Source organism: Microplitis demolitor, chromosome 10 (assembly GCF_026212275.2).
Source record: "Microplitis demolitor isolate Queensland-Clemson2020A chromosome 10, iyMicDemo2.1a, whole genome shotgun sequence".
NCBI classification, from domain to species: Eukaryota; Metazoa; Arthropoda; class Insecta; order Hymenoptera; family Braconidae; genus Microplitis; species Microplitis demolitor.
In genome coordinates, this window is record NC_068554.1 from 2,432,736 (window position 1) to 2,448,175 (window position 15,440).

The 15,440-nt window shown below is 28.0% G+C and overlaps 2 protein-coding genes across 4 annotated transcripts; one reads left to right on the top strand and one right to left on the bottom strand.

Annotated features, from left to right (window-relative positions):
- Positions 1–2,550: 2,550 nt before the first annotated feature.
- On the bottom strand, positions 2,551–9,666 carry LOC103570037 (uncharacterized). Of its 2 annotated transcripts, XM_008547637.3 has the most exons (11): positions 9,625–9,641; positions 8,770–8,874; positions 8,637–8,697; positions 8,049–8,320; positions 7,210–7,411; positions 6,495–6,657; positions 6,343–6,420; positions 6,105–6,262; positions 5,407–5,529; positions 4,530–4,674; positions 2,551–4,083 (listed from the first exon to the last, which is right to left on the bottom strand). In XM_008547637.3, exons 2-11 carry the CDS (start codon positions 8,856–8,858, stop codon positions 3,713–3,715), a joined length of 1,662 nt encoding a protein of 553 aa, XP_008545859.1. In that variant the 5' UTR covers positions 8,859–8,874; positions 9,625–9,641; the 3' UTR covers positions 2,551–3,712. The 2 variants fall into 2 exon arrangements, with proteins under 2 accessions (XP_008545859.1, XP_008545858.1); XM_008547636.3 differs by having other exon boundaries at positions 8,770–9,666.
- Positions 9,667–11,463: 1,797 nt separating this feature from the next.
- LOC106693086 (facilitated trehalose transporter Tret1-like) lies at positions 11,464–15,382 on the top strand. 2 transcript variants are annotated; one of them, XM_053742523.1, is made up of 5 exons: positions 11,464–11,691; positions 12,620–12,815; positions 12,881–13,325; positions 13,786–14,097; positions 14,158–15,382. In XM_053742523.1, the coding sequence occupies exons 1-5, from the start codon at positions 11,640–11,642 to the stop codon at positions 14,545–14,547; spliced, it is 1,395 nt and encodes a 464-aa protein (XP_053598498.1). In that variant the 5' UTR covers positions 11,464–11,639; the 3' UTR covers positions 14,548–15,382. The 2 variants fall into 2 exon arrangements, with proteins under 2 accessions (XP_053598498.1, XP_008545851.2); XM_008547629.3 differs by lacking the exon at positions 11,464–11,691 and adding an exon at positions 12,202–12,369 and having other exon boundaries at positions 14,158–14,563.
- Positions 15,383–15,440: the final 58 nt, after the last annotated feature.

A 15,440-nucleotide genomic window follows, 5' to 3' on the forward strand; every position in this document is an offset into this window, starting at 1 on the left:
AAAACTAAATTTACAATTTTACAATTATTTTTATTTAACTATTAGTTAACATATCGAGACACTTATTTGTTTTGCACTTCTTAACATCCTAAAGTATTGATTAGCTCATAGTTTTCGTACAATCGATCATAGATAATATGATAAGTATTTAATTTAAATAATAATTAGTTTAATTTTGGCACAATTGCTTTACATTATTGTTACACATCATCAAATTATTTATTTTTACGATCCTAAAGTTAACAGACAATTAGAAATTGTCGAATTTTTGTTTTTCAACAGATCAATTACAAAAAAAAAAGACTAAAAATATGCACATGTAGAAAATTTAAAAAACTAAGCGCGTTTTTTAAACCGGGTTTATTTTTCTGGATTTAAATTAATATTGCTAGTATCTACATTAATAATATATGAGTGTCAATGTAGCAAACATTCGGAAATTACGATAGTTTTTAAATTAATAAACAAAATTCAAATCGAATAAAAATAAAAATATTTTTATCTCTTTAATTGATTAATTAGTTTATTTATAATTAAAAATTTTTCTTGTATCTACTGCATTGACACTCATTAATAATATATAGATATACCGGCAATAACAATTTAGATCTAGATTAAAAATAAACCTGATTTGAAAAATTGGCGCGAAGAATTTTTTTAAATATTTTCATTTTATAATTTGTCGTTTTTAAAAAAATTAAAAAATTACTAGACGTCGGCTACCTTCTGTATCATTTATTTTTGCTCTACTCAAATTTTTTTTTAATAATTATATCTTGTACATATATTTTTTTTTCTTATAATTATAAACGATTGAGCGCAAAATTAATAGCTCACGGATATTATCGTACAATGTACCAATTAATGAGCGTGAATGCAGCTGACAATTGGTAATTTTTTGAGTTACAAAATAAATAAATAAATGTAAGTAGAATAAAAATTTAAATTTTCAAAATTGTCTCATATCTGCTGCATTTGCACTCACACTAATTACAATTTACAGTTATTTAAATGGTATATTTAAAAAAATTAAATGTTTACATTAGATATGTTACGTATATGAGCATGCATAATCTTATTTTATTATCTGTTATTAAATAAGTTTTGTTGATAAATAAATTTGGATAATTATAGGTGATATAAAACACATAATTATTAACTTCGAAGTCATTCATCCTGGTCATTTAAATTTATATTTTTAAAACAATTAAATATATACCTTTGGCATATTGTTTTGGACCAGAGATCATTATCGGTCATGTTGTGTATATTTTAAAGTGTAAAAGTGACAAAGTTTATTTTTAAAAACTCATTTATTTACTATAATTTTTATATATTAATATTGTCTTAATATATAGACTTGTAAGATACAAAAAATTATAATCAGTGGTAATAATTGATAATATTAAGAAAAGAATAAAAGTATATTAGAAGCAGTTATGGTCCTAAAACCAGTCTTTAATGTCACAATAATAATAATAATTTTAATATCAGTATCTCTAATCCAATATATTTGGCATTTTGTATTTTCTCTCAACTTACAGTAGTAACACTTTATAAAAAACATAAATTTATCGAACTTATTTTGGACTTTTTTTTATGTTGATATAAACATATATTGATGATTGCATCACAGAGCTTTGAGAAAATGAGATAATACATAATAAATATTATTTAAAGCCATTCTTAGACTGTACCCGCCATTTTTTAAAAATTTTCAATAACTGTCAAAATTTTATCAAGATTTAATCAGCTGATCAAAAAAAAATTAAAACATCGGTTGAAAAAAGGAAAATTTCGCTAAGATAGATTTGAAAAAAAATTACTCGAAGTTGACATCAACTGGAAGTTTAATCCTGAAGTTAACAGACAATTAGCAATTTTTGAATTTTTTTTCAGTGACCCAACTACAAAAAAAAACTAAAAATATACACATGTAGAAAATTAAAAAAGTTATAAATGGAATTTTTTAAATTGATCTTTTTCAAAAGAATTAAAAAACTCAGACCTCAGCTAACGTCAGTATATGTCAAAATTTTTTAATTCAAATTTAAAAACTTTGTCGGCTAAAATTTACTCCAAAATTTTTTTAACTCCCAATTGATAACTGTAAGTAATTTTGTTTGAATCGAGTTGACAGTTGAGTCTGAAAATTTTTTAAAAGTGGTGGGGTACTGCCTGAGAATGCAGGTAATTAAAAAAATTAGTATAAATAAAAAAGCCTTAAAAAAAAATTCAACTGTAGATATGCAAAGTAGTATCATTTAGTATAATAAATCTTTCAAACTAAACTGCGGTTCTTTGGTGCAAGCAAAAAAATTAAAATTATGATTACAATAAAATTAATTTATAAAATAATAACTAATTAATAGTAATATTTATAAAAGTGTAATTAATACTACTGGAACAATACTTAATAATAAAGTTGCGTTATTTTTTTTCGTTAATCAATCTAATATCATTTTATAAATATCAGTAAATAAAAAAAAAGACGATTATTTAAAAAGTATTTACAATAATTAATTGCCAATACTGTGATATATAAACCGGTCACGTGTAAAATAAAATTTATCTTAATTTAATATCGTAATTACGTAATGTTGTATAAATAATTGTAACTTTTTTACATGTCACAGAAATAAAAAAAAAAATACATCGGTATAATAAGGAGACATTACGTCTATAAGATCATGATTAATTCTTAAAAGAACTCATTTTTTTTAGAGAGCTTAAATAAATTTTATCGCTAAACTTTTACCGTATGTACAAAAGTGATTGAAAAAAAAAAATAATTTAAAAATTCAAACGCTATTAACTTAATTAATATTTTTTATATTAATAACGATATTTAAAGAGAAAATTTACTAAAAAAACCGAAAAATAAATGCAATTGGAATGATTAAGTCCGTACAAAATTTTTTCCAATTCATTGTATGGTAAAAATTTGAAAAATGGAATGAACACTTGCCTGTTCAACTAGTCTCTTTAATTGTTCGTAAAAGTATCCAAGTAGCACAGAGAAAACTTTAAGATGTCAACTCAAGTTTTTTTATATAAATAAGACATGCAGGTCTAGGAGTCATAGAAAATTTGTCTTCTTTTTTCTGTCCCAAAAAAGTCATCTCTGATATTTATTTGAAATTTACTTTTTCCCGCCGTTTGACTCTAGTCTTTAAGCAGATATTTTTTATGAAAAATTTCTGATTATTTTGTCATCATTTTGGTGGCTCGATAGGTCAAAAAACGGGCTCAAAATAGCTGTCTTATAGACGTCAGTCGTGTGCTACTTGGGTATACCTCGTGAATAAATAAATTTATTCTGATTTAGTAATAAATATAAATATTAAATAGCTTAGTCATGCAAACATCAAAAATTCAATACGCCAACAATTAATAATTGATATACTCTGTATGTATCGATCGACGGAAACGTTTTTTTTTCTTTATCTTCATTTATAGTAAAGTCATTTCAACAATAATTTAAGTGTATAAAAATTTTTTAAAATTTCGAAATTAGTTATTTGTAATTTTAAACTGTCTGGAGGGAGTAAAAACAGGCTCGCATTTATGTTACACGTATTCCATACCCCCAATAATAATAATAAAAATTATTTAACTGAAGTTATAAATAATTTTGTTGACATATTATTATTATCCTTAAAAAAATAAATAAAAGCAGATAAATTTAGGAAAAACTGCTTTCCTTTATTTTTCATATTCTTGGTTTGTATGTCAGAGTTACGTGAAATGTTTGTACATCCATTTCAGTGCAATCTTGTGGTCCAATTGAAATATCTGCTGTCTTTTCAGTTATAAATTCACGTGAATATAACGTATCATCATTTAATAATTCATCACTTTTATTTTTTGGTATTTTTTCAGCTGGCTGTTCAAGTGATACTCTTTTCATTTTCATTGTTTCCATCGAACGCGACTTACAAGCATCAACAGACACACGATTTTTCGCTCCATTTTCTTTGTGACGACGTGATGAGCTTCGATGAATACGTGATTTTTCTCGGGAGGCAGTTCTTCGTAAACTTGGACGTTTTACCGATTCGGCACTTGCGCTTAAACCTGTAGCTATTTAATTTAATATTTATAACAATTACATATTTATCCATAATCCATTAAAGCAATTCTTAGATAGTGTCCCTACTTTTTAAAAATTTCCAATGACAACCAGAAGTAAAATTAAAAAAAAATTACTAACAGTTGACATCAATTAGGAGTTACTTAAATTTCAGTAAAATAGTCAATTTTATAATTCGAAATTTTAAATTTTGGCGGCTAAAATTTATTTAATAAATTTCGTATAGCTTCTAATTGATGTCAACTGTAATTTTTTTTTAATCTCGGAAATTTGTCCTTTTTTAAATGAATGTTTTAATTTTTTTTTTTTAATTAATTGATAAAATTTTGACATGCTTATGACAGTTGTCACTTGAAATTCTAAAAAAAGGACACTGTCTGAGACTGGGCCTTAAAAATTATTCTGTCTATAAAAAAAAAGTAATATGAATACTTACCAATATTATCAGAGGATGATCGATTGGATCCTCTGAGAATGTGTATGGCTGTAGGATCACTGTCTGTTCCTGCAAGTCTTTCACCAACAGGAGTCAAAAACCATTCAGACCTCGTGCGCATACGAGCTGTTTGCCTCTCGTGCACCTGAACGGATCGAAAACGCCCGAATTATCGTAAAAATCACGGGTTAATTATTATAAAAAGCATTTTTAATTAATTATGAGTGCAGATGCGTCAATATGTATTTATTATGTACACATGATTGTGGTAATTGTTAAAAATCCTACACAATTAATCGTTACATTAAATTATTATTTTAAAAACTTCAAATGAACAAAAAATATAAACTAATTAAATAAATTAATATATCTATGTAATATATGAAATTAATGAAAAAAAAATTTAAAAAAACGATAGTAATAAATTTTTGTCATGCAAGCAAATACAAAAAATTAATAAAATATTTAATAGTACAATACATTTAAGGCAAATTAATTAAAAATAGATATTCTAAATAAACAATAGTGGTATCATTAATACAATATCAAGGGTGTTTTAAATTGACAAATGCAGTCTTATCTATGTAATATCATCGTAATAGGTTTCATATGTCTGTAGTGGTTTTTACGATGGAATGTTTGTATATAATAGTTATCGATTATAAGTAACGTGTTATCAATATCTCGTCAACAATATAAATTATCTTGTTTTTTTTTCGATTAAACGTCAGTCAACAAACAGTAGCAAGCGCTTTTGTATTTACAAGATTTAGTTTTGTTTATTTTTTAATAATGACTTCTCCACAGGGATCGTTTTTATTTTTCTTAGAAGTGTTATTGATCTAGAAGACGGTTCTTAAGCTTCTCCAATGCCTACCTGTGGCAAGTAGCTGAGGCTCTTAGTACTTTCAGCGTATCTATTAACGGCTCTTAATTCGTCTAAAGTCATCGCAGCATGTCGGGATTGGTGACTAGCGTTACTTGATGATCTACTTGATGCCTAAAATTATTTTTATATTTTAAAATATTAATATTCTTTGCTTACATTCGAGGTAAAAGATTCTTTACCCGCTCAATTTTCATTGGAGAGATTAAACCACTCAATATAAATATACAATATAATATGTTAGAATAAAATTTTAATTGTAAGAATACTGGTAATAATTAATTTTTTTCAGCAACCAGCCCTGAGTCTACATTTTCTATGGAATTTCCCAGACGATTTGTAAAAATTGACATTCAAAATTTCCATACGGACGTGAAGATTTTACAGAAATTTATTTTCCAAATTTTGTTTAATTCTTAATTGATGTCAACTCGATTTTTTTTTAATTAATTGATAAAATTTTTATACGACAGATTGAGAATTTTTAAAAAGTGGAGAGGAACTGCCTGAGAATCTCTTAAATTAAAAAATGTCAGACTGAGCGCGATTTTGAAAACAGTCACTAAATTTAAATTTATAATAAATTATAAAATTCTTTATAAAAACGCATTAATCATCTAAAGTGAATGACTAATGTTACTGATCGGGTTCAGGGGCTTTTACCTCAATGAAGTAATCAATTAACTCACATGAAACAATCCATTTTCTTCTAAACTAACAGAAAGTCTTGTATAACTTTCGAGTAAAGTATTCTCTGGAATCATTCCTAATGATGACGTAAGATCTAAAGACTCTGGAACGTGAATCAAAGCTGGTGTCGATTGCGATTCCTCTTGATGCGACATAGCTGAGCAAGGAAAAAAATGAATAAACAATAAGCTGTACTATGCAAATCAATAATCAATACTTTGTTTAATAAATATTTACATTCCAAATTGAACTTGAGTCCCCATCGCTCGCATTCATATTGCAGCCACGTCTTTTCTGCTTCGAGAGATAATTGTCCTTGAAAATTAATAACTTTTAAACAAAAGAATTTTATTTATTATTTTAATTAATTAGTCATTTAGTTTGCTTACTAGATACAAGAGTATTTGGTGGGTAACGGAAACTAAATATCCAGTCTTCTTCAACTTTTAGTATTCGGCCAGTAATTCGAGCATAAAACTCGTAGTTTTCCCGACCAAATAAATTCGATACTCCAAAATTATCAATCATAAATTTCATCACACGAGTCGCTACCTAAATAAATAAAGATATTAATAATTAAAAATAATAATTATCATAAGTAATAATTTAAAATACAATGAGATTTACTATCCGTTAATTACAGGTTTTAATATTTCATTATAATTTATAAGCTAACATGCGAAAGCTTCATGCATCATATACCCGTTAATTTTATTTACTTTCTTAGTGAATTCACATGAAAGTTTTTTTAAATATACATTCAATAATAACTCTGATATGTAATATAATTATTAATACATTAAACTTACTGATATCTCCGCCTGATAGTGTGAAAAGATAAATATATAAATGAGATAGATGATAAAATATATCATGCATAATATATATATATCATTTTCTTTTATTTAAATTTTTTTATGGTTTCCTTTCAAAGTAACCGTTGATATAAAATAAATTTAAGCGAATTGTGTTAAAATTTAATGTAATTATTTTAAAATATTTGCAGAAGAAAAATTAATTATTGTATTTATTTGTAGTTAGCATTTGTGTCAGCCAATTAGTGAATACTGCGATGTTAAATATTTAAAATAAGCTTTGATGTACCTTGAATCTCAGTACGTCCTCCATTTTAGCAGTTTTCCCATCACTGACACAACTTTGAAAGAATGAAGGTGCGACAGATACACCCAGTGCTTCACTAGACATTCCTGTACGAGCTCGTTCGCTATTAACAGCCACTACTCTGAATGTTCCGAAAAGTAATACTAATAAGCGTTGGGTGTAAATGGGCAATGATGTAATTAATCTGTAAAAATATAAATTATATTTCTTAAGAGTTTCGTTAATTCAAATCATTGCTAAACCAACTTTCAAAATGATAAATTGACAAGGAGGTGAACGGCTAAATTTTATAATTTAATTTTTACGATAAATTTGACGTTCGTCCTTTTATTGGGTCTTTGACCATATAAACTCTATCGTCTTCTAAATGTTTTTGAGACATATGTCATACATTAGTTGAGAGATAACGATTGAGTCTTAGATGAGTTTTAGTTTATTTTTATTCTGAGTCGTAATTTATTTATTGTAATTAAGAGTATTCTCAGATAGTCTCCCCACTTATTAAAAATATTCAATGACTCCTGTCATGATTTTATCAATTAATTAAAAAAAATTAGTTATCAATTAGAAGTCAAAATAATTTGTTGAAATTTTAGCCTATAAAATTTAAAAATTTAAAGTACAAAAATGACATGAAGATTTTACTAAAATTCATTTAACATCTAATTGATGTCAACTAAGTAATTTTTTTTTAAGTCTATCCCAGCAAAATTTATGATTAAAATCAAAATTATAAAGTTTTACTTTACGGTCCATTTGCTTATAAATTTATCATTTTGTCTAATGTTTAATAAAAAAAGTAACGTAATTGTCATAATTACTTATGGATCTGGTCCCTCTGTTGTTCCATACTGTCAAGTTGAATAACCGTAAATAATTGTTGTTCTCCTTCTCGACCAAACACCCCTCCAGGTATTTTTCTAAGAAATTTTTTCAATACACTGGCTATTGTATAGACACTAAAGTTGTCCATGTTAACTAAACGTCCAGATTGGAGAAAATGAATAAGTTTTTTCATGTTACCCTGATGACCTGGCGCTCTGAACACATCTTTTCTCAACGGTGCTTCTTTGTTAAGTTTTAGAATAAGAACCTAACGAAATAAAATTACATTCACATATAAAATCATCTTTAAGTCAGAAGACAGTTAACAAATTTCTGATTTATTTTTCAACAAATCAATTACAAAAAAAAAAAAAAAAAAAAAAAAAAAAAAAAAAAAAAAAAAAAACTAAAATATGTACACGTAGAAAATTTAAAAAACTATTCGTACAATTTTTTGAAATATTTTTTTTTATAATTTATGGTTTTTAAAAAAGTCCAAAAATTATCAGATCTCCGTTATCTTCAATATCAAAGATATAGCTCATAATTTACTGAAAAAAAAATAAAAATTTACAAAAACTTACCAATAATGGACCAGGAATATCATTTTTACAAACTTCATCTAGTGGTACACCAAATTTGACTCTACAAAAAACGAAACTTTGAATAAACCAACACAAAATAAAAACCGGGAAATTTAAAATAAACAATACTGACTTTTCAAGTCTTCTAGGATACGGTGGTACAGAAGAAGGATGTCCACAGCTGGTGACAACATTGCCAAGGGTAGCTGCCCTCCTGTGCATTCTTTCAGTCCAACTACTCATCATTTTCAAAATTTTTTTCCTTTATAATTTTTGGCTTGCAGCTCAAATTACTTAGTATACATTTTTTAAATAATAATTATAGTAATTTATTAAATAATTAACATAACTACGTTAGCATTTTAAAATAATCACTTTACAGGTTTTGTTAACTGGTACCTCAAGACATTAGTACAGAAATTAAATGTACTGCAAGCGTATGTCACTCGAAGCAGTGATGCTAAAATTCAGCATGAGGAGCATAATTTGTAAAACCAAATGCACAAACATAAGACTAACCTAACACTGATGAACATTTGTTGGTTAGTCTTCGCTCAGTTATATATGACTTATTAATTTTTTAAACAGCGTATCCATTATTTTTAATTATTTTTTATCACCGATCTCCAGTGTGTTCTAACTCAGGAGATGTTGAAGCTCTAGCGATGCAGGTATATGTGACTAGTTATTACTAGCAACTACAACTTTAAAAGCATTCATCAGGTCATGAACCAATACGACCAATACCAACCACACCTTAGACGACCACCACCACCAAGTAAATTATCATTTGATTTTATAAAAAATCAATATGGCTTTAAAGAGACACCACGACGCTACTCAACTCGCAACTGAATCCATAACCCCCCATCGGTTATGTTTTTTCTTCTTCATAAATAATAATTATTATTATTTATATTGTAAACACAGCACACACTAAACATGGACAAATTTATACACAAAAGATACTCAGCATATTTTAACATACTTCCTCTCTCTTTCAATCCCGCGTCGAGCTAAAAAATTTCATCCAATCAAAAACAGATTATACAACACAAGTGACACATTTACTTTTTTTTTTTTTTTTAACTTTTTTTACTTACCCGCCAGTTAATAATAGAGATATTTAAATTATCAACAGAGTTTTTATTTGTCAGGATAATTTTAACTTTCAAATATTGCCGCCATAATATTGGGGCGCGCGCTGAAGTTTTTAAATTTGATTGTCTTGAAGTTAGCAGACAATTGAGAGTTTTACGATTTTTTTTTTAATAAATCGATTACAAAAAAAAAAAAAAAAAAAAAAAAAATACACCTGCATTTCTTAAAATTTTCGGCACATTAATAAGTGTACCATAAGCATGTCTACCACAATACAGGTCACCCATAAAAATGCCTACCATTAGCATCTCCACCATTAATATGCCTACCATTAATAACTCAACCATATTACACCTATACCAAAATAAATTACTACCAATAAAATATACTACTAAAAACGTCTCTACCATTTTTTAAACCTACCCAATAAAAACACTACCGTATAGAAACGCTACGAAAAAATAAACTTCTTTATCATATGCTTATGTACCATGCAATATAAAATACAGAAAAAATTTATTAACGTATATCGATAATGGAGATACCACGCTGCACGATTGTTATCTGAATCGTATCTAGATAATATATTTGAATTATGACGGCGAATAAATTGGGATTTTATAGTAACTTATATATTGACTGTTTAGATTTTATCAATGAAATTGAACTAATCCCACGGAAAATAATATGTAGTATCATTTACTACAAGGTTGCAGTAAATGTGTTTGTAGTTTAAAATACCACAGAAATGATAAAAGTTACTAAAAATTTAGAAAATCCAAAAGTGCACGACTCATAATACTCATTTATTATGAAATAATAGAATAATAACAAAAAAATGGCGGGAAGCGCGAATAAATTTAAAATATTTACTTATTTATTTATTATTTTTTTTTTTTTCATTATATTAGTAATTTTTTATAATTATTTGAAAAAATTTTCTTAAAATATCTCGATTAATAACAAAAAAAAAAAAATATATATATATATATATATATATATATATATATATATATATATATATATATATATATATATATATATATTTGGACCCTTGGAGAATGGCCTTAATTACTGAAGATGATAATCGATAGATCGATTTCGATTAAAAGTAAAACAACAGTGTCATTAAGTGTCAATTTGATAATAAAGAATTCGGCGAGTAATCAAAACATAATTTATCAAACAATCCTGATTATTGATATTCAAATAGAAACTAAATATATGTCAGAGGTTTCATTTGGAATATTTTTTACTCGTAGTATCTTATCATTAATTAATTGCTTAGTATCACTTCAAGAAATTCAAAACGAACTCAGGGAAAGCTTATAAATAATTAATTATTTTATAAATTATTTCTCAAAAATTAAATCACAGTTTTATGCTCAACAACTGTCCCATTAATACCTGATCTTTGTAACTTTTCCCTAAATATTCATTATTTAATGATTCCTTCAAAAATTTTAATAAATTTTTTATCTTGTTTAGGAGACCGTTCATAAAATATGCTCGCACTTAATAGGGTTGGGGTGTCGCTTACACTACAATTTCATATACTTTTGTCTCCAATCATACCTCCAAAACATCCTTAATGTTAAGACAATAATAAAAACCAGTAGAAAAATACATCAGATGTGTTTGTAAAATGTCTTATTTCTTTTTTTTTAATTAAACCTCGTTGCTAAAAATATCTTATCTATTAATTAAGATTAAAAAACTTATTACTGTAAAATTATCAAGTTAAAGCCGCTATAATAGTCGCATTTTTGTTTCAACTATTAGAGTTTTACTCTTTTTAAAAGTAAGTCAAAAAATAATCATTTTTTTTTTAAATACTTTGATGCTCAGTTCCAGCTTATTGTTACGGTAAAACATTAATTAGTGCTAGTTAACGTCAGCATAATGAAAAACAGTGGAGATTCAAAACGACTACAATTTGCTGCGGCCATTGCAGGTAATTTACTGTTACTATTAACCCTTGATAGATTTTTATAATTAAATTGTTGTATAACATAATCTTTTTTTTAAATTTTTATTGTGAAAAAAAACTGATACTTTATATAACACGCATAAAAATATACGATAGTAAAAATTGCGTTACATAATAAACATATTAAAGAGTAATAATCTTACGCCAAGATTTATTTGTAGTTTCACTTTCATCAAATTCTGTAGTCAGTTATCAAATACAAAATTTGCTACTCAGGAGCTGTAAAAAAATTGAGGGGATATCATTTGTGAGGCAATATTGGTGGGAAGGTAATGATATTCATGTCGAAACTCAATGTGTGTTAAAAGTTTTATTTGGATTAGTTTTCGTTCGCGGTATCTTATCTTAAAATAATTCCTCAGTGTCCATGAAATCGTTGAATTCATTGCCACCAAATGAAAGCTGCTGACGAAAGAATCGTAATTACTAAAGGAATTATCAGTGAATTTCTACCGATTCGTCACTTTGTTTGCGCATTGACCTGTAATTTTTATTTACCTTGAATGCTATTTTCTACAATGACTAACGTAATCGAACAAAGTTATGATGATAAGAAAATATCCCTTACCAAGAACACTAAAATTGAGATAATCGATTACGAAAAAGGATCCAAGACACTTCAATTCCTCGCGACTATTGCTGGTATCAAATTTTTTCGTTACAATCTACACTAAGCCTTCCTTTTTATATATTGTAATAAAATAAACAAAGTTCAATAACTCCATTATGTCATGATAAAGTGCGAATGCTATCAGCAAGATAACAAGTTATTTAAATCGTTAATTTACTTAATCATATGGCAAAATTTAATGAATTAACTAAACAAATATCAAATTGATTTATCCTAAATGTGCAGAAAATGAATGATGTCATACTTTGTTTTGAATTCCAGCAAACATATGTGTGATGGCTGGCGGCGCAATGATTGTCTGGTCAAATCCAGTTCTGTTGATGCTCAGCGAAAATCCAGCAAATGAAGAAAATCCTCTGGGTCGGCCGATCAATGCAGAAGAGACATCTTGGATTGGAACAATGCCCGCGACTGGTGCACTGATCGGAAGTCTTTTTCCAGGATATTTTGCTGAAAGGTGATAATAATTTATTAATGTGTTTAATTAATTAATATGATAAATATAGAAACCGTCGATTGCAGATGGGGGAGACGGACGACTTTATTGGCCAGCATCATACCATCAATGATAAGTTGGACACTGATTGGTACAGGAAGAAGTATAGGAGTCCTCTACGCGGGAAGATTTTTTGCAGGTCTAGTGATTGCTATTTCATTTAACATAACTCCGATGTACTGTGGGGAAATTGCGGAGACTTCGATTCGAGGGATACTTGGTGCATTTTTTCAAGTATCTATTACTCTTGGTCAGATATTTGCATTTATTATTGGTCCGTGTGTTTCTTACACCCATTACTGGATCGCTTGTGCTGCATTACCGATGGCTTTCTTCGTTCTCTTCTTCCCCATGCCAGAGTCTCCGCACTACCTGGCGGCAAAAGGTCGGACAGAGGACGTCATCAAAGTGCTGGCAAGGCTGCGCGGAAAAAGCGCAGATGCTGTGGAAAATGAAGCGCATGAAATTAAGGTTTTCGACCATGAAACCAAACTATCGATTTCGTTACACAGAAAAAAAAGATTTCTTGGCGGGAGAAGAATTTGTACTTTAAAATGGAAAAAAAATTTTTTTAGGACTAGAAAACATTTCTTGATTCAAGGAAATTTTTTCTCGCCTCAATAAAACCCTGGTCAAAAATAAAACTTGATTTAGACTTGGTCGTCTTAAATCGTGACTAAGTAAGACTATTTAAGTCGAAACCAAGGCGAATTTTGCGTGAGTTCGCCTTGATTTTGACTTAAATGGTCTTACTTAGTCACGATTTAAGACGACCAAGTCTAAATCAAGTTTTATTTTTGACGCGGGAATTTTCGTTTTTAATAAATAAAAAATTTTTTTGGACTAAATGTTTTTTGCACCAAGAAATCATTTTTTTTTTTGTGCAACAATAATTATTATTATCATACGCATCCATTATATGTTCCACCAGGCATATGTTCAAAAAACTTACTTTGAAAAAGCGACGACCATGGACTTGTTTAAAGCCAAGTCCAATTTGAAAGCACTATTTATTACATGTGCATTAGTAATTTTTCAAGAGATCAGCGGAATCGGTGTAGTCATTAGTTACTCAGGACTTATATTTGCGAGTGCTGGAAATTTCGGTATCAACACTTCACTGAAAACTATTATTTTAGGGGTAGTTCAACTAATTGGTTCGTGTGTGAACCCACTGATTGTCGACCGATTGGGACGTAAGATCCTATTGATCATTTCTGGTACAGGATCCGCTCTAAGTCTTGTAAGTCAATCACTCAATTAATTCAATTCCATAGCAATGAAGATGATTGTATTTTTCCAGGGAGCGCTTGGACTCTTCTTTTATCTCAAAGATGCAGCAAAAAGTGATGTCAGTGGCATTGGTTGGTTACCATTAACTGCACTGATTATATACATCGCAACTTATAGTGTTGGATTGGGTCCCCTTCCTTGGACAATTATGGGGGAAATGTTTTCCCCGGAAATAAAATCCAAAGCATCGGGAATAACTGTTTTTACTAATTTTTTGATGATAGTTGTTGTGAACAAATATTTTATAAATATTGCTACGGCATTTGGTCATTACTCAGCATTTTGGATTTTCAGCTGTTTTTGCATTCTCAGTATTTTTTTTACTATATTCGTTGTACCAGAAACTAAGGGAAAATCATTACAAGAAATTCAAAACGAACTTAGTGGCAAAGCTCATTAATAGATAATTAGTTTTTAAGAAAATTATCTTTAGGTAGTTGTTGTGTAGAAAGATTTTAAATAGACTTTTCATGATTGTTATTTGATTAATTGCAAATAATGTTAGCTTATTTTGATTAAAATTGACCACCTCAGTTTAGAAACAGCTCAAGTAGCGCGAAAACAACAGGAAGTTTTGGAACTGGCCCACAGGGCCAACCTGCCAGATTTTTTTATTTAAAGTTAGATTCAAGATATATCCACTGCCAGAAGTCGTCGACTAATGATCACAAATATTAAGAATTTTATTAATAAATTGAGTAAAGACGAAAAATTTGGTGTTATTTTAGAAATCTGATATTAAATGCTAATTTATAAAGATATTCGTTAAATTACAGCTTCATATACTTTTGTCTCCAATCATACTTCCAAAACATTCGTAATGTATAAACAATTATAAAAACCAGTAGACAAATGCGTCAGACGTGTTTGTAAAATGTCTTATTTTTTTTTTTATATTATACCTCGTTGCTAAAAATATCTTATCTATTGAATAAGATTATAAAACTTATTACTGTCAAATTATAAAGTTAATGCCGCTATAATAGTCGCATTTTTGTTTCAACTATTACTGTTTCCGACCTTCTAAAAGTAAGTTAAATGATGATCATTTTTTTCTTTTTTAACACTTTGATGCTCAACTCCAGCTCATTGTAACGGAAAGTATTAATTAATACCAATTAACGTGAGCATAATGAAAAACGATGGAGGCTCAAAACAACTACAGTTTGCTGCGGCCATTGCAGGCAATTTATTACTATTATCAACCCTTGATAGATACTTACAAGTATTTTGCTGTATCTCATAATCTGTTTGCTTTTAATTTTTACTGAAAAAAAAAAAAAAAAAACTGAA